Source organism: Trachymyrmex cornetzi, unplaced genomic scaffold (genome assembly GCF_001594075.2).
Source record: "Trachymyrmex cornetzi isolate Tcor2-1 unplaced genomic scaffold, Tcor1.1 scaffold62, whole genome shotgun sequence".
In the NCBI taxonomy this organism is placed as follows: Eukaryota; Metazoa; Arthropoda; class Insecta; order Hymenoptera; family Formicidae; genus Trachymyrmex; species Trachymyrmex cornetzi.
The window spans coordinates 456,712-481,428 of record NW_017299937.1 but is presented as its reverse complement, the minus strand read 5'-3'; the positions used below and the strand labels follow the sequence as shown (position 1 = coordinate 481,428).

At 35.2% G+C, this 24,717-nt stretch overlaps 2 protein-coding genes across 5 annotated transcripts in view; one reads left to right on the top strand and one right to left on the bottom strand.

Annotated features, from left to right (window-relative positions):
- Window positions 1-19,757, top strand: part of LOC108766778 (RNA/RNP complex-1-interacting phosphatase) — a 50,273-nt gene extending 30,516 nt beyond the window's left edge. Inside the window, exons 6-9 of the mRNA XM_018516278.1 lie at window positions 10,932-10,975; window positions 17,602-17,662; window positions 18,035-18,081; window positions 18,498-19,757. Coding sequence (XP_018371780.1) covers window positions 10,932-10,975; window positions 17,602-17,662; window positions 18,035-18,081; window positions 18,498-19,309 — 964 coding nt within the window. The 3' untranslated portion in view covers window positions 19,310-19,757. The remainder of the gene's footprint in view (window positions 1-10,931; window positions 10,976-17,601; window positions 17,663-18,034; window positions 18,082-18,497) is intronic.
- On the bottom strand, window positions 1,334-5,332 carry LOC108766779 (uncharacterized). Of its 4 annotated transcripts, XR_001940394.1 has the most exons (7): window positions 5,162-5,332; window positions 4,584-4,828; window positions 4,040-4,078; window positions 3,732-3,919; window positions 3,258-3,309; window positions 2,746-2,893; window positions 1,334-2,033 (listed from the first exon to the last, which is right to left on the bottom strand). XR_001940394.1 is itself a non-coding variant. In XM_018516280.1 (6 exons), exons 1-5 carry the CDS (start codon window positions 5,227-5,229, stop codon window positions 3,304-3,306), a joined length of 546 nt encoding a protein of 181 aa, XP_018371782.1. In that variant the 5' UTR covers window positions 5,230-5,332; the 3' UTR covers window positions 2,555-3,181; window positions 3,258-3,303. The 4 variants fall into 4 exon arrangements, 2 of the variants coding, with proteins under 2 accessions (XP_018371782.1, XP_018371781.1); XR_001940395.1 differs by lacking the exon at window positions 1,334-2,033 and having other exon boundaries at window positions 2,555-2,893; window positions 4,584-4,823; XM_018516280.1 differs by lacking the exon at window positions 1,334-2,033 and having other exon boundaries at window positions 2,555-3,181.
- Window positions 19,758-24,717: the final 4,960 nt, after the last annotated feature.

Sequence of the window (24,717 nt, the reverse complement as noted above, 5' to 3'; positions counted from 1 at the left end):
TTTTACTGAAGTGCATGGTAAAAATCTTCGAAATACAATGTTGTCCCACGACTGTCATATTTTCAGGGTAAATTTTAAAAGAAAATTCTCTCCGTGTATCAACCGAATTTATCAGACAGTAACGTTAACTTACATTGGCCAGAATTTCTTCTCTTTCGCGCGTCTCTTTGCGGTCGTCACGCGTCTGGAAGATGGAAAATGTTGATCCTTTGCTTCAAGGATATCTTTGCAAATGCGTCTACGAAGCGCCGCGAATGTGCCAAAAATAGCCTTACAACGGGCGCCTACGCTCGAAAATGGTATTTGGAAGGTAAACGACGTTTCCTTATTTCGCAGCGCTGTGTATTCAGGATTGACGATCGGTGATTAAAGGAGAAATCGCGCGGAGAAAGAACGGACGAGATTACTCTCACTCGCGACGGAGTCTTAAATATCACGCGGCTAATTGCACTCTTTGAATGGCTGGTTAACAGGGTTCATGGCAACAAGTACCCGCGTTTATTCGATAATTGATTCTCTTTAATTGAAAAGTTAATAAAAAGATGTAATGAAGTAATAGATAAATTTTTAATTTGGAATTAAATAATGAGATTTGTTAATTAATAGACGTACAAATAGAGTGATAAAGTCATTATTTTCGAGAATATAGCAATTAGTTCCCGCAACATGCAAGACATGTATTCAGTAGCGTTTATTGCATAAACGTTTTCAGTTACCAACGATAATCACGTTAACAGAAGTTCATTAGTCTCATATACAGCGGATTAAGCAATTTCACGTGAAACATGATGTTAATTGAAACACAAACGTTCGCAATGTGAGCTTGATTTTAGGACTGCAGTAATGGCTTGAACTTTTTTATACTAATTACTGTGCATGGTCAAAATCATCTAGCTACATTCATCAATTCCTCTCCACATACATATGTATCTGATTATATAATATAAATGTACGTCCTATTACTATCGTAATTTTAGCTTCCTTTTCTATGCCTCCTATTTTTGTTTTGTCAAGTATGTTGATCAATAATTTCGCTCGTTTTTTCTTTGTATCGCGGATTGATTTTCTATCAGAATTTACTAAAATATAATCAAATTCAATTTGAAACATAATTAACGTTAATAAAATTGAAATAATTAACATTATTAGATCACATTTCTTTGATTGACGAATTACAGCTATTATTATTAAAATATATTCTCTCTAAAATCTTTAGAGTGAACTAATTCATTATCTAATTCATTATTTAAGAGTGAGATTTCATTCTGTAGAGTTGGATTCCACTTTAAAGATTTTAGAAAGTTATTGGTATGTATTCTTCGCCTAAATTTTAACAAGGTGAATATAATTAAAAAGTCTTAAATTTGTTCCGCAAGTTCAACAAGAAATCTATATTTTACCAGAAGGGAGGGATAATCTTTTGATGATCGCGCGAACGTAAACTTCGACGACGTTTCTCTGAAAGATTAGCGATTGGTTCCCTTAGCGCTCGGGGCGAACCCATCTCAAATATTCTGACGTGTGGCGTCTCGGGATCCCGATGCCCCGTCGGTGCGTACCGCGTGGAAATCACGGGAGAGGCACGTTTTGGCAAATAATTGTGGGTGGTAAACGCGTTCGCGTTTCTCTTCCACGCGCATAAATGCGTCCGAGCGCGTGCATGTTGCTTCGTATTTCCGGTGCCGTTAATTCGAAAGCTGAACGACGCCGGAGCTACAAGTCGTTCTCGAGGAGAAAAAGAGAGATTCTTACTCTCTCGTCTCTCTTTGTTCTCTCCATCTTGGCAAGCGTCTCGCATCGGGAACGACGAAGGAACGTGCGTACGCGCGTCTCACGCTCGGGACCACCCGGGCGATCGCTTCATTACGTAAATTCGCCACCACTCGCGTCCTCCGCGTCTTCGCGTGCCCATTTCGTCCGTGCACGCGCCGTCTCGTCGTCCATTCTCCGTGCGATACCACGCAACGATGCTCAAAGGCGATTCCGCGCGAAATACCGAGACAACGCGTTCTTCCGAGAATTGGTCGGACATCCTTGGTCAGAAACGACAATGCATGTATAAGAATATAACCCTGGGTCAATATTAATCTTCTTCTCAATGAAAACCTAGTCTCTGAATTCAGTATTCAACATTTATGAGCGTCTATCGGTCTTTGAAAGTTTAAAAATGACGAAATCTTATTATCTGCACTGAAAAAAAATATGATCAATTTTAATAAATATTTAGTTGAATACTGTCAACTAAATATTTATTAAATATAAAGATATATTTATTTGATACAAGAAATGTTAATTTGATTTAACAATCATTTTTTTTTACTGAACAAACATTTATTTACTGTAAGTAAATGTTTAGTTGACAGTATATTGAACTAAACATTTATTAAAATTGACTATATTTTTTTCTCAGTGTGTAATAATTAATTCTATGTGATAAGGTTTTATTTAAAAAATATATTTTTTTAAATTGATTCGTACAAAAATGTATTGTTATTTACTTTGAATTTTCAGATTTTTTATATTCTAAATATTAATATTATATATATACGTTGCATGTTAATAGATTTTCAATTGTAGTAATTTGTCATCGAGATGTTCTCTTTTTGATTAGTGCAAATTTTATTGATAAATTCATGCAATTATTAGCTGAATGAATTGTTTATTCAGGAATGATATAGTCGCATCTTTAAAATTGAGTGTATATTAGTCAAAGCTACGTATTTTATATAATGACAAATTACGCACTTTGGGAATGGAATGACCGTGAAAACAGGCGTCTACCGAGTGCTGCTATAACCGTGTGCCTTCCGTATACGCGACTCTGATTGAGAAACAGTCAGTCGGAGTGTTTGCGCAGTACTTCTACGATATCTTCGGTGTTCCGGGATCTGTGCTGGGAGTACAGCCATACAAACATCGGTTAACCGTTCACCTACCTACGACCGCGCAGTCCATGCATTAAACATTCTCAAACATGAACGATTTTACGTCCAGCCGATGGGCCAACTTCGCTGGTCCATGTGTAGTACTTGCGTGAAAATATAATCTGCGGTCGTGAATTTCGAAGCAAAGGAATATGAATTCTTGTTATAATTAAAACTGTTGCGACGACTAATTTGCTGAGGATTTCTTCTATTTTTCATATCATGCACATGTTGCATCATTTGATAAAATTTGTTCGCTGATAATATTTACGAATAAATCAAAGATATTGCTATCTATAGTATAAAAATGCAAAGAAGCATGAATGTACATACTTGTGTAAATAGGTTGATTGCTTTTCATGGTTACTTCGATACGCTTTTATATCTGTCAAAGAATAGAATTAATATATAATTTTACGTCAATAATATTTTAATAATTTATGTAGATAGATTTAATTTATTCATCACGGTAAATTTAAAATGTTTTATTTTCTCATCTAAATGTAGGGCAAGGAAAAAAAACAAACGGAAAACGCAAACATGGATAAAAATCAGAGAAAACGAATTTATGGGCGGAAGAAAGGGCAGCCAAAACTACGCTTGGAATAGTAGAAAGGCTAGCTCTAGGTCAGCTTTGATCGCGATGACCACATACTTTACTTTAAGAAATTTGGTCAGAAATATTCTCGGGATATTAGATTTTAATTTAAATTTGAAGATTCGCATTAGTTTCTCATTAAATAAATGTATTATAATTTATGCACAAATCTGTTTATCATAAGGAGGATGATGTCTTAAATTATTTACTCTCAAACATTTCCCGCAAGGTGTAATCCGAACCATTCTAGGCACATATTGCGTTCTCTCTGGAATAAATGGATATTGTGTCGCCCTTGTGCGTCTCAATCTATACGTTGCAGGAGCACCAGTTTCGGGAATGATAGGCGGACGTGTAACCGGGGTTTGTAACCGTTGTAATCTTTCTCTCGCTGTCTCTAGAAAAGTATATATATAATGATTTATCTATTTTTTTTTTATTACTGTACTAATTATTTATTATTAAATATTTAAATGTAACTCTTGTTGATCATGACACAATTTATCGTCCATTATACCTTCATCGTCAATTTCTTCGACATGTGATACAGCATCAACTGAAAAACAAATTAATTGAGAGAGAGAGAGAGAGAGAGAGAGAGAGAGAGAGAGAGAGAAATATCTATTAGATTATTGTTTTATATTGTTAGTATATAATATATACACTGAGAAAAATGTTCGTTCAAAAAGTAACAAACAGATATTTCCGATTGATTTTGATCGGATTTATGAGACTATCCGATCAAATTTTAGGACTATCCGATCAAATTTATCGAATTTATAGGACTGTCCGATAAATTTGATCGAATAGTCTTATAAAAATCCGATCAAAATCATTCGGAAATATCTATTTGTTACTTTTTGAACGGATAAAGCCCGGAAATTTTTCTCAGTGTAGTCTTATATTAATTAGTTCAACGAGAATTAAAAAGTTTTTATTTAGGAGCAATTTTGTAATTAAGAAAACAAAAATAACTGTTATATATTATACCTTATAGATAGTTACGTATCTATGTGATACAATGGATTACTATTATGATTAGACATGAATTTTCTATTTACAATCAATTCGTCGTGGTACAATAGCTACTCCAGTCATGAAACCTCTACGTAAGGCACTTCTTACATGGGGTCGAGGCATACGTTGATAACTTGGTATTCTTCTTGGAGTCGAGATTGGAGCCGAGATTGGAGCCGAGATTTGAGGCGAGATTGGAGCCGAGATTTGAGGCGAGATTGGAGTTGAGTAATATGGTGGGGCAAACTCTTCTTCATAATACTGTGTCGACGTATGTCGATCTTCTGGACTTAATTTAGTTCATATAATTTTTAGTATTTTTCAATTAAATTGATATGATTTTTTATTCTTAGTTAAAACGCTGTTTATAAAAGTCAATGTAAGATTAAGAAGGAAATGTTATTCTATAATTGCTGTATTATGTTTTTATCACAACGAAATGTTGAAAATATTTTTTTCATATAAATTAATGATGATATCTCTCATCTAACAATATGTTTATTGATTTAAAAATTATTATATATTGATAAAAATGTGTTGAAACATACTAGAGTTATATTTTACTATACAACATTGCAATTGAATTATATATAGGTTAATAAATTATGCATAGGTTACATACATCTCAAACTCGGAAAGTGCAGTGTGATATTCTTCTCTATTATTACTATTTGGAGAACAAGTACACATGGTCGTGGATTTTACTGAATAAATACCTGTTTGAAATTTTGAAAATTTGTGCCAAAAAGGTTTTACAAATTTAAAAATTTACGTCAAAATTATAGCCTTACATTATAGCATTAATCGATCAAGAACTATCGACTGCTTTTTTCATTATCCTTCACGGCACAGAATAATTTGTATGCATTATTTCTTTGTAAAAGGAAACTTGATTATAATTGTGCATTTTGATTGCATATTATTGAAGCGTATTAAAACGAAATAAGTTTTTTAATGTATTATATAATTATACAGAAAAATAAAAAAAATTAAATAAAAACAAAGTCTCGGGTAAAAAAATTTCAAGAATTTTACAAAAATATATGCACAAGTTAAATAAGACTTATTCATGTCGACGCGAGTGACTTATGAATTGTTCAAGCTACAATGCCATTTAACATTGGCTGCGTTCAGCAGAGAAAGCAACTTTACAACTGTTGTAAAATTCTTGAATATTATTGGTTTATACATTTAGATCCAATGAGGAACTAAGAGCAAGACCAATCATATTGAAGAATTTTACAACAGTTGTCAGCAATGGCTGCGTTCAGCAGAGAAAGCAGCTTTGCAACTGTTGTAAAATTCTTGAATATTATTGGTTTATACATTTAGATCCAATGAGGAACTAAGAGCAAGACCAATCATATTGAAGAATTTTACAACAGTTGCAAAGCTGCTTTCTCTGCTGAACGCAGTCATTGTTTACCAGACGAATATCCATCTCATTCCTTTTTGTATTAATATAGATTAACTTAATCTTGGTCCAACTTATGCTTCACTTTTTTTATTCTAAGAATCAAAAAAAACATAATTATCTTTTATATTTCTGTCTTATATTTTGACTGTCTCTCTACGTTAGTCAATCGAAATCTGTTGAACTAAAAAATTATTCACTTAACAGACTTCGATAGCCTAACATGCCGCGTAGATAATCAACGCATGTCTGCGTGTCTGGAAATCAGTGCTCCACGATGTATTTATTTATCACCGTCTTGTCAAACGACGAAATTGTAACTTGATATTCATTAGATTTAAATAGCAGTGCGCTTCTTCCGGGCGACGATCGAGCTTTTAGATAACATGTGATTACGCAACAGGCATGACATAGACCGATCATGTGATCTCTCTTAGTAAAGTTACACGCACGCACGCAAATGGGCGCGAGCACGTAGTACGGTGGGCGCGTGCGAAAGACCACACACCGTGCGATATTCAAATGAACGCCACTTACGACCGACAATCGCACTGCCATAAATGTCGTTTCGCGGTTTCACGGGCGTGTCTCCTTATTTCGGTCGAATTTCTCCGCGCGATTTTTACGGTTTACACAAAACATTCGAGTTATCGATAGTCATCTCTATAGGTCTTACAGTTAATTAGCGGAGATCTCGCTTAGATTTGAGGAGATTGTAAAAGCGTATTCCATTAACACCTTGGTTGGAATTCATATATGATTCGCAATACTCGGCGATAACTGTACCGAACGTATAGTGCTGTTTAAATTAAAATTATTCAAAAAATTATGGGAAAATAAATTTAACGTGCATTTATAAATTAGCATTATTGCTTGCTAATAAATATATTTAAAAAATTTAGAAAAAAAATTGACGTATAAAAATATATTTATAAATTAGCAATATTGCTTACTAATATAAATGAATTGAATATTTGGTAATTTATGTGATAATATAATTGAATTGTTGAAGACAATTTTATATACACGGAGAGAATTTTCTTTTAAAATTTACCCTGAAAATATGGTAGTTATGGTACAATATAATATTTTAAATATTTTTACCATGCACTTTGGTAAAATTGATCAAACTTATTTTATTGTAGTTTTATTAGTGAATGAGATAGATTTACATTAAAATTCTTCGAAATACAATGTTGTCCCACGACTGTCATATTTTTAGGGTAAATTCTAAGAAAAAATTCTCTCCGCGTACATATATTTACGTAATGTTATGCAGTTATACATATTAGAAGATGTATGTCTTATGACAAATTCGATTGGACGCGTTAAATAAATACTGCATGCACATTAAAGTCGTCGTACACAAATTAATGCAAAGGTGTATGTTTAATATAAATATAGAAAAAAGTTAAACGCGAAATCTTCAATACGCTTCATTGTGCTGTAAAATATATATATTAAATCACTTTATAACGGTTTTAATATGCACTATTAGTGCATCCAACAAGATTCACTATTAGATCAATTTTTTAAATTGTAATTTAAGCTCTGGAATAATCGAGACAAATTAAATATGCGCGAAATTATATGACGGAAATTATATAATAAGGGGAACAGCATTTAATAGTATATTCCCTAGTGACCGAATTGATCAGTCTACTTCGAAATGCGCAAGATAAATGACACTTGGCGATATTGAATAAACACTCGATACGCGGTGAAATCTATGCATTCATAGCAGCCAACGCAGTAAAATATTTCTAGAAAGAATTCATCCACTGATAGATGACGGGTTTTATAAATATTGATGGCCGCTTGTGTTACATAGTGGGTCAGAGCTTTTGATTTTGGTTTTCCGACGAAGGCAGCGTCGGGAATATGGTTATCGCGCTGATGATGCCGATGATGATAATAATGATGATGATCGTCATGATGATGATGGAGGTGGTTCTTGATATTGGGTTCTTCGAGGAGAATTCCTACTGGGTGGAGTGCGAAGCGCCGTGTACAACGACACCTTCGCGTCTGCTTCGAATCTGTAATTCAAATTCGAAAGTCAAATTAATTTAACGCTTGTCATTTTTCGAAAGTCAAATTAATTTAACGCTTGTCATTTTTCACGTTTCGGCGGCGCCGCGCCGCGCCGCGCCGCGCCCGGCAGCTATCTTTCGATATTTCATCCCGTAGAAGGCCGTGCCCACTCCCCCTGTGATAGATGCATCTCTCCGTGATTGTGCTGTCACGCTCTTGAAACGAGGAAGACGCGCCACGAATATTTCAAGTATTATAAATGCGCGGCCGTGGGAGCGAATGATAGTCGATTGCGCGCTGTTTCGCTACCGATACGTACACGAGAGATTTATCTTATTCCTTGCACTGACCTTGTGCAAGATTCGTACAGATGATGTATAAACTACATAGCGTCATGTAAATTTGTTACATCGCATGTGCGTTAATTACATAAGTAAGTTCTTCACTGGATTACTCAACTTATATTAGGTGTTGAACTTAATTCCTGCCGCTCGCTTAATTTAAAACAATGTTCCACACCTTTAAAAAATCTAAAAAAAAATTTTTGTAATGTAATATGCTAAAAAGTTTGACACACTTTTTAGCATATTATACATTAAAAAAATTTTTTTTTAGATTTTTTAGAGGTGTGGAACTTTGTTTTAAATTAAGCGAGCGGCAGGAATTAAGTTCAACACCTAATATAAACGTATTGACGTAGTTAATATTTCTAAGAATAACGATAATGTTTACGATTTGATGCTATTGGAGTACACTTCCAAACTAGATGCTCCTATTTCGAGAGTCATTATGGGTTAACAAGCCTCGCAGGTTATAAATATCTCTCACCTTATAACCTATCGATATTAAACGATGCACGGTGGTTGAAACCAGTCGGCAAGCCGTGTGTTAGTGCTTATAATCGCGTTAGCCTAATCGGTGCTATAGGGAGTCCGTTTCAGAGTTGAAAGGGACCAAAGGCACTAAAACGGTCCTATTAAGCCTCTATAGACCGCCACAATTGGGCCACCCAATCCCCAATACAATAACGTAGTAACTTTTCGAGGAACCAAGTCTATCTAGGTTCGTGAAGGGGATTGAAATGATTTCATGCTTGTCACCACTATTCTCATTTCCTTGGAAACTAAATCTAAGCACATTTCTTAAATTCATCTCAGTATGAGATCTCTGTGTTTTTTCAAATAGTTAATTAATCTTAGAATGCATAGTTTAAACGAATGATTTCTAATATATAGAAATAAATTAATCATGTAATAACATGTTATAATTACTATGCAGCATATGAAAAAATGTAAAAATGTTTTTTAAATTTAATACTTGTATGCGATAAAATATATATCGAGGGGGTAACCACTTAATGTAATCGTGGGACAGAATCCTCGAAATTATTATAAAATTTATATAAAATCTCTATGTATAATCCGATAATTACATATGTAACCACGAGAAATCATTGTATAACATTAAATAAAATCGTATATTTTACCAATTTACTTCATAGTAGTGAAAAAAATTATTTCTAATCAGATGAAATCATGTAATCTGTGGGACAATATTTTAGCTAGTGGTTACCCTCTTGATATATTGTGAAATTTATATTACACTGATATTAATTATTATTGAAACGATGTGGTAATTCGCTTTACGTGTGAAATATTTTCGAAATTTTCTAGCACTCGTTTTCAATGTACATAAATTAAATTCAATTTTGGTTCAACTAATTTCTAGAATTAGAAAAAGATGTAAAGTTAATTGAACCAAGATGAAAGTTAAACATCATTTGTGGAAACGGTTATAAGAACGCGAAAAAAAAAACACGTGAACACCTTTTCATAATTTATCGAACAGTCGAAGTAGGCTTAATCCGTTGATTCTTTTTCTTCTCCGCCCTCAGCGATGATGGTGAAGGGGGAAACCGACGTGATACACGACTGCACCCCCGTAAATTATTATATAAGCGCCACCCTATCTCCGAATCTGCGAAGTTTCAGAAATCTCTTTCTCGTTTCTCCATTTCTCCTGCCTTCTATCCCATAGATCACAAAGAAGCCGCCAGTAAGTTCACGGTAAAGTTTATAGGAGACAAAAGGGGAAATGTGTTGCCCGCTGAAAAATCGCCGGCGCTGCAGCTATTATTAATCTGCGTCCGACACGCGTGAGCGCCGGTTGCGACGTGTTTTCATGACATAATTCGGAATCGATTTAACTTCTTAGCGCCCCTGCGTGACGTGTAAAGGACTCTTACTTGCTGCACCCGTCCGTAACTCAGGACGTACAACATTCCGGCTTTTAAGTCTCATTACCATACTCCTTCGTTTGCCGCTCGGGTTCTGCATACCTATTACATAGCTATTACACTGCCGGTTTACTCGACCGGTTACCGGTACCTGAATATTTATTTAACCGATTACTTTTTTCATCGACTCCAGGGAAATTCGATCGCCGTCGCGCTGGCTGCTTCGTAAAATTATGGGCAGCGAATGAAGGACGGAATAAGAGGCTGCTACCCTTTCAAAGGCGGCGCTGTATTATTACATGCATGCTTATAATATCGCACTTGAGATTATTAATAACATTATTTAGTCGAGGTAACTAACTATGTATGATCCGTATATAAATAATTATATGGTAAGAATGTTAATAAGAATCACTTATTATAAAACGAGTGATTCTACGAAGTGATCGTTATTTAACACAGTCATGGAATATTTAACCCACATATATATATGTACCCTAATATAAATATATACATATTAATATTTCTCATAAGCAAGTCTCTTTAGCTGGCTCCGGTCATGTAAAATTTTATAAATTCAGGTTGATTATTAAAAAATAAATTGTTTCTTTGTAACGCCAATTACCTTCTTGAAATGTAAAGTTACAAAATTAAATCGCAATCACTAATGTTGCCAAAAGTAAAAATTTTTGCTCTCTTTCCTTGCAGATTCTTTAAAGTGATGGATGATTTCACATCGACATGCGGTGAAGGTGAGTTTGCATTACTTCAAATATATTTCAAACAAAATTCCTCGACTCAGAAAATCGAAGTAACTTTATTTCATCTACCACATTCGAATAATAATGCAACGCTTTGCATTGATTGCGAACAGTTGAATCGCTAAAATATTTGATGAAAGTTGCAAGACTCATGTCTGATCGGCGCCAACTAAAATGCATCAGGTTCGACAACAGTAGGAAATAGCTCTACGAAACTTTGTACCAGCAATCATAAAAAAGGAACATCGAACATTGATGGGTACTCGTGTTTCTAGCGAGAAAAATCTCGCAGGAGTTCTCGCTTGAACGAAACTGCTGATCACGACTGTACGGACGCATCCCTTTCTAATTTACTCTCTCGATTACGGCTCGGTCGTGTTGTACGTTGTGAGAACGAATGTAGAAGTCGGTGGTTGTTTTATTCGCCCGATTGTACGATCCGGCTTCTGTGTTTCGAATGAGAAGAATTCGACAAAGACGACGACTACGACGATTGGAAACGAATTCGACCGGAGTTCGAGAAGCGAAGGATCGCCCACGCGCGAAGTATATACCGGGGCGTTGTTAATTATCTGCCGCCGTTTATCAAGCAGTAGAGAAGAAAGTTCCCTTGAGCGTTTCTTCTTCTCTCTTCTACTCTCGTTTCTCTTTCTTCAACCGCGTCGTCGCTTTCTTCCTTTTCTTCTCTTCTCTGCGTGTATAACCTCGCGTCCCTCCATTTTTTCTCATGCCAAACGGCCACTCATATCTATGAGGCTGCGTTGGGATTTGGTGTACATGTACACCGTGATTTAAGAATCGAGTTTTGATCTCTGGTTTATTTCGAGGTTATCTTAAATCTTCATGTATCTAAGATCTATTGTCGTCATGGTATACTTTTTCAAGACGGTAATCTTCGGACGCTCGAAATTTTGAAATTTATTCGAGAGACCTGTTTTATTAAACTTACACAAAATTCGAAACTTTCTAAATTGTCGGAGTTTGCAGGATTCCTCGGGAAGTTTATAAGATGTGAATTAACTAACATAATCATCTCGGATTTCTGCCATCGAAATTGCATGAGCGTGCTCGGTTACGTTATCGCGGCTTACAGTTGTCGGATTTGTACGTGAGAAACTTATGAATCAACTAACTCGAACTTGGAAGGTGGAACGGTCCATCGAAGAACAAGTTGAGACGCATTCCAAGGCAAAAGAAGCTGTTTAGTTGCTAATCTATCGAGCCACCACTTAGCATTTATCAATACCGTGTATCCAATGTCTAATACCAAAACGCTAGTCGATCGTATAGGGACGCTCGTACGCAAGTATCTCGTCACATTCATTAAATTGATTATTAACTCTCAAATACATTTAGAAATCAAGTTTAGAGTAGAGTAGTGCCAATTTTTTATTCTTTTCATTTTTCACATTTAAATTTATTCTTAGTTGATATTCGCAATGGACCCAGACGTTTTCTTTAACTATGTTGGAAAGTTGTTTATAACAAATGTTTTTTTTTACAATTTTACATAATTTTAAATTTCATAATCTTATTCTTCGGATTTTGATCTTCAGACTGAAAAAATCGTTCAATTACGTTAATTTTAAGCAAAGATACCTTAACTTTTAACACACGTGATGATTTTCTGATCTTTTACTATACACACGAAGAGTTCATTTGTACAATCTTGGATTAATTTTTCTCATTTAATAAATACACAAATTTATTAAGTGATTCTTACATATAATTTAATATCTTTAAAAAGTATTTATAATATTGTATATTAAAAAAAATTGTATACATAAGGTTGTGTATTTAAAAACATTGTATATATAAACGTTATAACTAACAATAAGTACTTGATGCGCCTAGTTTTTCGAAGAAAAGAAATGTGTACCAAAGATTAATTTAAGCCGGTATTCATAATTGATTCTTATATTTAGAACTGCCTTAAGTGCAGTCTTAAGATGTCTTAAGATGATAAGCCAATCATAGAACCGTATTAGCATCTTAAGACGATCTTAAAATAAGAATTGACTATAAATACCGGCTTTGAAATATACTGCGAATATTAGTTAAAGAAGCAGAGTGAATACCGATTAGGGTTTATTTATTTCGCGAATTGTCTCGATGTGTATCTAATTATTTCTGAAAATAAAATATAAATTAATAGGCATTTTAAATTTCTAGTATTGATTGTGTTTCTCACATATACGGTCCAAAAATAAAAATATTGTTTAGATTACGTCGCCTGAAAGAAAGACGTTGTTTCCTTAGTGTACCGATTATTGCGAAGAATATTACTAAGGCCTCGGTGGTCTAATGGCTTAGGACGCTCGTACGGTTTACAAGAGATCCGGGTTACCAAGTCCCGGCCGAGGTAATATTTTTCGCAATAAAATTAACAGTTTTAATATATTAACATCTTTATAATGTGCTTGATGGTAGCATCAAAATTATTAAATTGCTTGTCAATTTAATTCGCGATTACTAGAGTAGTTTTAATTGCGTTTATTTAGTCCGGAAAAATAATTCGGCGCGCAGTTTGAAAAAGACTACAATATGGTATATATGCAAGTACATATATAGTGTATATTAGTAATTCAAGATTGAATTATTTTAAAAAGCAACGAAGATCCAGCTTCGACCGTAATAGGCATTTTAAATTTCTAGTGTTGATTGTGTTTCTCATATATACGGTCTAAAAATGAAGATATCGTTAAAATATAAATTATTGCACTTCGAAAGCATTAGACATGCTACAGTCTTTTTGCGCGAACTCAAATCATACTATGATTATCATACTAATCTTCGTTCAAGCATTTTGCAAAAACTTTCATTCTCTGTGCGTTTCGCGACACACTCCATATACGTGCACATCGCGATCAAACTTAAAATCGTTCGATTGATTTAAAGCGGCAGTAATCGGCAGCTTGGAAAGACTCTCTCTCTAACAAGCCGGTGATATTTTCATGTTTATGTACGCCAGACATTAACGTCCTCCCTCGTTTTGATGGTTCTTATATGTGAGGCCGGCGGAACTTTACGCTCTTGCGGTATTAGGATCTTTCCCGTATTCTCGGTACAAGACGACCAGGATCTACCAGAGGCTATTTGAGCTGACGTACCTCTCGCGTATATATCATATTGCCACATTTACTACGTCGCTTCGGGTCATACTTCGCGACTACTCCAGTAGCTCGAAAACCAACCTTCGCGCCGTACGGGGAGTGGCATGTGCAATTCCGGGTGCGCCGCTCGCCTTTTATTCCTTCGTCGGCGATATCTTGGGGGCACGAACGAAAACAATATTTGCATGCGACCGCCCACCCTCGTCCATCAGTATGCACGAGGTTGTACTGCAACCGACCCCTTCCGTCGCTTCGTTCTGTTTCGCGCTGTTTCAAACGTGACGGATCGAAGTTCATTACAAGCAGCGAATTTCTACTTCGTTCAGAGTTACTTACGAAGCGAAACGTTTTTACACCGCGTTTTTACGCTTTCCTGAATTTCGAATTATGTTAAACTCAAGTAAGCAAAACTCAATTTTCTTGTATGCGAAAGAAACTCGTAATAAAGCAAGGCACTGTTTGAAATCTCTCTCGCGGCATATGGTAATTATATTTAAGCTTAATCTTAGAAAACTAATATTTTACTCGATCTCGTTAACTAAATAGCTTATAAGCACGGAACGAAAATTTTAGTAAATTGTAATTTTTAAGTGGTACACTATACTTCTCTCTTTTTCTCTCTTTTTTAATAATATTCTGAAAGCATAAATGAAAATCATGATTGCGTGTGTGAAAATGTTTTAAGTGCATAGCAATGCTCATAAATCTATATAACTATTAACGACGGACACGAAATAATTAAGTTTAAATAAAAAGATTAATAAAAAAGACAATATTTTTTACATAGTACTTCAACATAAATTTAAAGATTCCGACGATCGTATTTTTCATATTATATTATATTGTACTATTTTTTTGTATTATATTTTAATACAAATGGAGCGATCGTACGTTTGAAAATAATTGCATCAGTGTGAAGACTATACTTTGAATTGATCATGGACGCATCCTTAATTAATGATATTGCTGAATATACAAGGCATTTTCGACCAACAAACATTATTATCATCATGCTTCAGCTCCCGTCGAGCAACGTTTGATTTCGGCTGCCAAACAGCAGGGTGCTCAGAAAGACTTCCGTAATATCCCTCTGACCATAATTTCATACCGATATACGGACATGTACATATGTACATATTATTCAAGTGCCAATCCGTGAATTTCACTTGTTCGAATGCCGAAGATTTTCGATAAGCGAAATTCCACATGCCTATTTTTTCTTTAATGTCAATACGCTTGTCCTACGGTGAATTTTAGCTTTGTGATAAAACTAACTATTAATTCAATTATTAAAGAAGATGCAATATATAATTATTTTATTTAACTTATAAAGATAGGAGGGTGGGATAATATTCGGCAAAAATGTTATTTTTGAAAAAATGACATTTATTAATGTCCGTCAAAGTAATCGTAAGTCTTCGACAATCTGCTTGAGAATCGGGCTTATTTGTTAGCATAAAGGCAGCACTGCTCCACGGGGGTGCTGGCTCCAGATTCACATTAGATGTCGACGTGTTCTGAGAAGATTCCCGTCCGAGTAAGAGTACATTTCTGGCGTATGCAAAATTGAGATGACCTCGTGATAGATCCCAACGTGAAACAAGCATATTCTTGTATATTATGCACGCGTACATTGATGTCGAATTACATGTGTGATTTTCTTTATTATTCTCTGATTTGTTTCAATTGTTACTATATTCTAACGAAAACATTATTCTATAATTTACTAAAATTTCATGAGCTGATCAATGAACCCAAAAAATATAAAGAGTTAAAAAGAAAACTTTCATCATGTACTACGATTATACATATATAAATAAAGAAGAGTGTTAAAAAAAATTTAAGTAAAAGAAATAGTGTTCTTGTAGATTTTGACTTTCTGGATACGACAAATTATTAAAAATTTCGCAGTTTGAGGATTACTTCGAAAATTTACTACCATTTCTTCCTCTTTTTAAATCCTACAAATATGTGTAACATTTGAACGAAACAGTACTCTAAAATTTTCTTTCTATTAATTTTCGAGAAAGACTGAAATTTCGTTCATGAAACGAATTTATAGAAATATCTACGATCCTCTCTTGTTTCAAATGTCCGCGAGTTCTTCGGTTTATGTTCCATTCAAGTTGAGGATTTACGTTCTACGATTTTTCACACTGTTATTTTCCCATATATGATAATCCAAGGACTCCTTTACGAAGAAATAGCTTTTATACTCGAGTCTGCTAACACGTTGTTGCTCATTCACATATATTTATCTTAATACTTTTACATGGAACGCTGTGTCGAAGGATAATGCTAGATCGAAAATAGCTCCGGTCAGCAGTTTTATTAGACCATTCGTCATGATTTTTTTTCACGGAAAAATCTTATCTCTTTGCTGGCGCCATGCAATTCGCGTCTACATATATTTGCATTATTGTCCTTCGTGAGAAGTATAGTATCGCATCTATCAAAGGAGAAGGGCATAACTCGCGCTGTATCGTTCCGAGATACCGATGTATACTCCGTTCGATTAAGCGGCTCATAGAGGTCAAACGGCGTATCGTATGACTCGCGATGGGTCACTTAATTCGCCCTGAAAGCCGTGGTAAAGAGGTACGAAGTGCCTCTAAAGTACTTGGTACTTATCTTCCGCTCGTTTGCGCTTCGCTGAAAACAAGAAGACATAAGGGAGAAGGTCGGTCGTGCGGAATCCAAGAAGAAGAGATAGGTAGACGCGCTTCGATCGTTATACTGGTCAACTACTCTCATTAAGGTTTGCGGCTCTTGCGAAAATGCCGCCGCGACCGGCCGGCCGTAGCCGGAGTCACGAATCGTCGTGAATTCGTCGCAGCTTTTGCCGGTAATTTGCGATAATATTATAATCAGCCCCTTGCTGGGCCCGAAGAGGTGCCGACCCCACGCCCCAGGCCGAATTGATGACCCGTGGAATCGTACGCCTTGCCGCGCGTAGCGGTGTGCCCTTATTGACCGCCCTCTTCGCAAGCGAATATTTCTTCAGTTTCTGCGCATCTTCGGGACCGTCTGACGTCTCGAAAGCGCTTTCGAGATACCAATCGCGTGTCCCGCTGACTGAACTCTCACGCGTATACATATATACATCCGTGTCGTCGTATAATTACTTTATCTGTTACGTTTTACTCCGTTACTTACGAAACTCCTTCGAAAAGGAAATATACACAGAAAGTCTGCGATGTTTGGACACTTGAATTTACAGACCTTGTCCTTTCTTTATGACAGTAAAATATAATTACAAATATACACTGAGAAAAATTTCTGGTTGAAAATGATGAACGAATCAGAAAATTCTGATCGTATCAAGAGTTCTGATTATGTTAACTGAAATTATAATAGATTCAACCAGAAAATTATAATTTGTTCATTTTTAACCAGAATTCTAATCAAATTCTTTTTCCGGTGTTTAAAGTATCTTTCACGTGCTACTTAAAAACTGGTATCACTAGATTATGTATTGTGAGGAATATAAATTTTCTGTTACAGGTGAACTTATAGGAGTCCATTGCACGCACGGTGTGAATCGTACTGGTTATTTAATTTGTAGGTCAGTATCAAGTAATTTTATACCACCTTTATAATTAATTGAAATAAATGCTTTCATTGCCGTTTGAATTTTTAGATATTCGAATTTTTCGGATATCTGAATTCGCCAAATATTTGCTTAATTTGTATCTGAATATCTAGATACTTGTTTAGAATCTTACGTAACTAATAGTGTATCAAGAGGCTGGTAATTTATATTTATCAATTATTTATTATTTTAATATCAAGTATTCGTAAAATTAATAGAAAACTTAGGGTGCGTTCCGAAACTAACAGTAACTAAAACTCAATGTAAAGTATAGATTTTAGTTACTGCTAGTACATTTCAGAACGCATCCCTACTTGATACGATTACAGCGCTGCTTTGTTATAGATATCTCATTCAGCAGCTAGGTTGGGATATTCAAGATTCTTTAAAAGGTACGTTATTTTAAAACATTGTATATAGTAAAGTCCTGATCTCCCTTGCAATTGTTTTATTTTTATTAGATGTAATTAATGAGGGAATTAATTAATAATTTTATCTATTTTTTTTCGACTACAAGTAATTGTTTATTAATTTGTAATTATTATACCAATGGATGGGGAAATAATTATTCGTGGATTATGAGCAGTTTTATATTCTGTCAAAATTGTAGTGTAGATACATAGTAGGCCATGGACATAGATCAGATCGTTTTTTTTCTGCATGCCAGGCAAAACATAAGTCAATATTTGTTTCGTTATACGATCAATCTGAGACAGGTTAGTTAACGATGACAGTCAATGAGATTATACTTTGCACTCTATTGATAAAGCTTATCGTCCAAACGAGATCTTCCTCTGTCTGTATCCAGCTTTCGGAGAAGCACGTGGTTATCCCGTCGAACGCGACATTTATCTCACCGCGTTACAGGAGGTCCAACGCGGTGAGAAGATCGACACAAGTAAAGTTATATTGGCGCCGGATCCTATCAGTATCACAGCTTCAACTAGGAAGAGTCCGTCGAAACACCCATTGAGAAACCTATCAGGCCGACCGATGGGGCCGCCGATCTTTACGATACCGCGACGAGGTTTCGCAAATGGTAGGCCATTTTCGTCTCAGAGATTCGGCAGAGGTATCGCGGGACCACCACCAGGATTTGGTCCAATGCCACCACCTCCATCTGGTATGCCACCTATTCCGCTAATGAGTCCACCGCTCTATGGCCCCAGACCGTTCAGATATGGACCACCACCGATACGCCCGGTCCAGGCGATGCCGCCAACACCGCCTGGACCTGGTTTCCCACGTCCCGCTTTTCCACCGCGTATGTCAGGTCCACCGAGAATGCCGGCTCCACCGAGATTACTAGCCGGTCCATCTGCGCGATTACCCCCACCAAAGATGCCACCACCACCACCACCACCACCACCGAAGAGGCCTCCACCTTCTAGATCCAAACAACTCCAAACACAGAAGAAGCAGCAAATTCGAAATGGAATCATGGAGCGCTCGGTAAACATTCGTATGAGACGAAATGGTCCAATCAGCAACAGAATCTTGCCTAAAGTGCATAAGGAACAGGACTTTACTATCGACACGTTTGAGGAAAATCTACTTACGACCTCGAATGTCACACAATCGAGACGGCCAACGAGAGGACGTTATAATCGATCCAAGTGACCATATACTTGTTAGGGATGCGATGATACTTAAATGAAGGATTTTCCGTTTGATATATCGCAGTTAAAACAGAGATTCACAGTGTTTAAAGTAGCTTGTGCGCATAGTCGCTGTCGAGTAACGAACAGAGATATTTCACAATTTGCACTGTGATTATTTTTGAACTTGGACTTAGACATTTACCGGACCCCCAAGTTATATAAAATGTGAATTGTTACATCGATATCAATAACACATACCTCCCGTAGATATATTTTTTATTTTACAAATGTATTTTATATTGAAGACAACGCTAACGAACTTTATCGGAAATCTCATGATCATTTTCTGGCTTATGTCTATGTACACATATTTTTACTTTAATAATTCATTAAATAAGTGTTGTTTATGTTGATTAAATAATGTAAGATTCAAATTTTACTAAGGAAACGCAACCAAGTGTGTGTATGTGTGTCTCTTTGATTTTAATAATTTTGGATAAAACAAAAACAAAAAAAGACATATTTTTTAAGTCCTTAATCACATATGAAGAGGATGAAATCTTCTCGTGAAAAAAATTAATTTCTTTCTTTCTGAGTGAATATTGTCTAAACACATAAAGTTAAAGATATAAAAGTTGAATGATTAAAAAAATAATACGTTATAATACTAAATTTTTTATAAATAAGATAATTTTTTAATAAAACATTTTTATTAATAAAAAACAAAAAATGTTTATTATTATTATAATAAAGTACACAAATAATTCAACTTTTAATTAAAATTTTTTTTTATCTTTGATTTAGATGATATCCATGTAGAAAGAAAGAAATCGATTCTTTTTTTAAGGGAGTACATCTCCTTAACATATGATTGAACTTATAAAAAATACATATATTCTTATCTTTATCTATATTTTAATATATCCAAAACTTTTTAAAATCGGAGGTGAACATTTGATTATGTTTCTTTGTAAGTTTATTCATAGACGCAGTATCATGAGATTGCGACAAAAGCTATTTAGGAGTGTAATAAATAGTTGTTTATATGTTTGTTTAACGGGAAAATAAAATATTACATACATCTAAAGACAGAACTGTCCATGACTGTCCTACGTACGTACTACTATTTGTAGATTAAGTGTGAGTATGTCATTATCATAGCTTCATACAATTTGATGATTGTATTATGACATTTTTTTTATTTAAACATTTAATTCTTGTTTAGCATTATATTAATTGCACACACACTCTTAAAGTCACAAATATAATATATCCAAAATAAATATTAAATTACCTAAAAATCAAAATAGATGAAAATAAAATGGACAGTTATATTATTCTATAGTATAATTTTGAATAAAATGTGGACAGTTAGATATAAGATATATCTATATATATAAATATATATATTATATAATATTATAAGAAAAAATTATTAAATTGATAATTTCTTTATCCATTTACATTCGTGGGACAAACTCAATTATTTTAATGAGTAGGTCAGATATAAGTACAATTTTGCAATGTTTTTAACAAGACTTAATATCAAGACTAAATAACACGCAATTAATTACTGCATTACAGATTAACAGCAGTAGAGATTTCAACAAATCCGCGAAATTAGGTATATTTAACTTTATTTTCTTTAATATTACGTAGTTTCATTCTTTTCATATTGAATTATGAGCGAGTTTTATATTTTCCTTTCGACATGATTTATTATTGTCCCTTCTATATTATATCCGGTATACAATCAGTTCTTTTCTGAACGCTATAAATCTGTTCTCGAGGGAATTACTTCGCGAAGGAATTACTTCCTAGTAGTACGATGGGGCCGATGAATGTTTTACGAGAATGCTCGGTGGTAAAGTAGCTTATGTAGTAGTTCGACGTTGTCGTTACTATAAGATTGCGTAGATAGATACGCGCGTAGCGCGAACGTAATTGAACGTACGCCTGAAAGATCGGAGCGGGCCATGGCTGATCGCGCATCGTGTATCACGGTCCAAGATATTAAAGTGATTCAATATTCGGACCGGAGTCAAAGGGTCACGCGTGTAGGAGGGACACGTCTCTCGCGCGCCTGACCATATATCACGAACTGCCGTTGGCGTACGTGGAATAATTCCACGAGAAATTGCACGCGTCATACGCGAGTAACGCCTTGGGCCTCAGGGGCTTTACCCGGCGGCTTTAAAAGTGAGACTTGGTGATAGGAAGGGCATAAATTAAGTGCGTTTGTATGTACGTTTTATAGCGTACAGCGTCCGTCTCGCATGGTAGATGTGCATTGGTTCTAATTGTACTGACGCGCGACAAATTTCGGCATATTACTAAAAATCAATAACACATGAATAATATACAGTTAATGCTAAGTAAAAAATATAATTCTTAGGTTATTAATATTGTTAATTTCCTAAAATGAAAAAAGAAAAATTTAATAAATTGAATATATTTAATATATTTAAACGATGACTAAATAAAAAAAACCACGTGTGTTTGTACGTATGTATGTGTGTGTGTGTGTGTGTGTGTGATACATCTGTGGTGTGATCGCAACGATAAGAAATTTAACATGTAAAAATTAGGACTGAAATATTATACTTCAGAAAGAGAAATTGGGATATTAAGAGATTAAAAGAAATTATTGCAATGACATTTTAAATTCAATGACATCAAAATTCTATTTTTTTTTCCTTTTAAATTATTTGCTCGCTATAGGAATAATAGAAAAGATATAATGAATCGTTCGCTTTCATCATAGTCAAATTGATATCATGTTCTAAGGTACGTTGATAGACGTAACGTAGGCACACGTCGGATTTAAATGTTAGGAAGTAAAGAAAGAGAGAAGGGAACGATGACGACGAACGACGACGAGAAAAGAGGTCGTGGATGGAAGGAATTCGAAAACTTTCTCAGAGGTGGAAAGATCGTCGCCCTTCTCGCGCCACGCTCCCGGCTCACGGGAGACAATCCGAAAGTAACTTCTGGTGCGGGCTACTGGCGCCATGAGAAACAATCGTCCATCGCGATCGTTGGGCGCAACCGTGCACGCGAGACAACTGTTTCTCCGGGCCCCATACCTATCTCTCAGTTAGACATTAGATTTATCGACATATTTTCTCAGTCTTTTGAGAGACTTTATTTACTTTTGTACAACATCGTCTACCTCACTTTCGTGCACCGCTGCTGCACGCGCGACTATCCGCCTTGTTTCGAACCGCACCGGACGCTGGTCGATCAGATCGGAGGGGGATAGCAGAAACGGAGGTTTAACCCGCCGGGAAACGGTGTTTGTATAAATTCTATTTTGAGCAGAAGAGAAGATACGCGCGTGACAATCGAGAATTGATAGAAATTGTACAAAGATCAAGGGGCTTGAGGAGAACATGTTATATCACGTGGAGCAAATTTGTCGGCATTTAAAAAGAGAACTTTAAATTATTGCTATTACTTATGTCGTAATTATCCTCGAAACGTAATTATCCTCGAAAAGAATGTGAGCTTTCGAGCGAACAATCGCTATACTATTATCTCAAATCTTGAGACTGCGATTTTACTTTTCGATTTTTGTACTTTTGGGCGAATAAAGCAAGAAGTTGTAAGTATAACACATTACGATTGAAAATAATAAATGTTCAAAGACTCGATATTTTTTTTTTAATAACAGGAAAACTAAGCAGGCAAGTGAGAATCACGCTTAGGTAATGGAGTGTGATTAACAAGTATATACCCAGATAACAAAATGTCTGCAGTCTTCTAGCAGACTGTCGGCAGGTTCGAGCAGAAAATGACGGCAGTCTGCCATCAACTGCGTCCGCATTAGGCTTGTATTCTGTTAACATCGCCTGCCGACATAATGTGAAGATAAATTGCTGACAGAAACTGAGCAGATCTTGCCGACATTATCTGACGCTTGCAGATTCTGTTACGTTTTTTCTAGCAGTCTGTCAGCACACTGAGAAAAAAATGCTGTTGATTCAATTAAAGTCTATATTACGGGCTGTCACTAACATAAGTGATTAATTCATGCGTATATTTTATTGATATAATTTTTTTCAATAAAAATATACATGAATTAATCACTTATGTTAGTGACAGCCCGTAATATAGACTTTAATTGAATCAACAGCATTTTTTTCTCAGTGCAGTATTATGTACATCTAATGCCCAATTTCTTCACCTCTAGATAACTTTATCCAAGAGATATCTCCCAGAATACAATGGAGATATCTCCCAGAATACAATGGAGATATCTCCTGGATAAAGTTATCCGCAATTTATCTGGAAGTGAAGAAATTGGGTATAATTTTGTAACAATTCTGTTGTTATTTTGTTGGTATAGTGTGCGCAGACATTTAAAAAATCTGCTTTCTACAGACTTGGCTACTGGGTGTGTATATATATATATATATATATATATATGTTAATAAAATTAAAATTATTCAAACGTTTCGACTCCTCTCCGGGCCATCCTCGAGGAATAAATATAATTTTATTAACATTATTATCGATTTAATTAGATGATCATTTAATAAACGCTAAGTTGAAACAATAACTTTTTGTTAGAGGTACTGACAGAAATTTCTATTATCGTAACTGATACAGGGTTACTGCAAACGAAGATCGCATGATCTAACTACCGCGTGATTGTCTGAAACGATCTTTCGGGTGCGTTTCGACAGAACATGTCATTTCGCTGTTTCTTCTTCCTCACGTCTAGTTTCCCCTTTCAATCGTTTTACATTTCTTTGAGGTGCGATCTATCAGAGACACAGATCACAAATCAGACAATTCATATGCTTATCTGATCCATATCTGATTTGTATGCGCATCAACAATAAGTTGCAGAATGAAATAATCAGAAAGAAAGTAAACGAATCAAAAGGAAATAATAATGATTTAGCATGCAAAACTATTTCTTATTTTTATTAAGAAAAATATAATTTTTTATTTGTTATATTAGCATCATATATTTTTTACGCTTAATAAAAAAGTTACTTTAATGAGGTGATTAAATTTCATCGTGTATTAGAATGAATATAATACCCATAGCGTATCATAATTTTTATATTGATGAATAATACTTTTTACTTTTTAGTTCTCGATATTGAATAAATAGAAAGGGATAAGAAAAGTGTTGAAGTCTAAACCAACTTTTTCCGTTTTCAGAGAACAGGGTTTATAATTTCGCAGAATGAATTCTATGAATCCCTTTTAATTCACCTATTTTTTTTGCAGACATTGAACGCTATAATTCACTGGCGGAGGGATCGACAGCGAGCTCCCTCTCGTCCGACGTGGCAATTAGTCCCGATTAATTCCTCAAAAATGAGGAGGAACGCGCGCGTGCTCTGCGGTAGGTATAGATCTTTTAGGGACTTCGAAGTCGAATAGAAGGCTAAAGGCTAACCACACACGTGG

Excerpts from the sequence above, each read along its gene's own strand:
- LOC108766779 (XM_018516280.1), bottom strand. The coding sequence starts at position 5,229 with ATGTGTACTTGTTCTCCAAATAGTAATAATAGAGAAGAATATCACACT. Across the intron at positions 4,829-5,161 it reads GCACTTTCCGAGTTTGAGAT|TCCAGAAGATCGACATACGT; the intron begins GTATGTAACCTA and ends AACTAAATTAAG. Across the intron at positions 3,920-4,039 it reads CGAAGAAATTGACGATGAAG|AGACAGCGAGAGAAAGATTA; the intron begins GTATAATGGACG and ends ATACTTTTCTAG.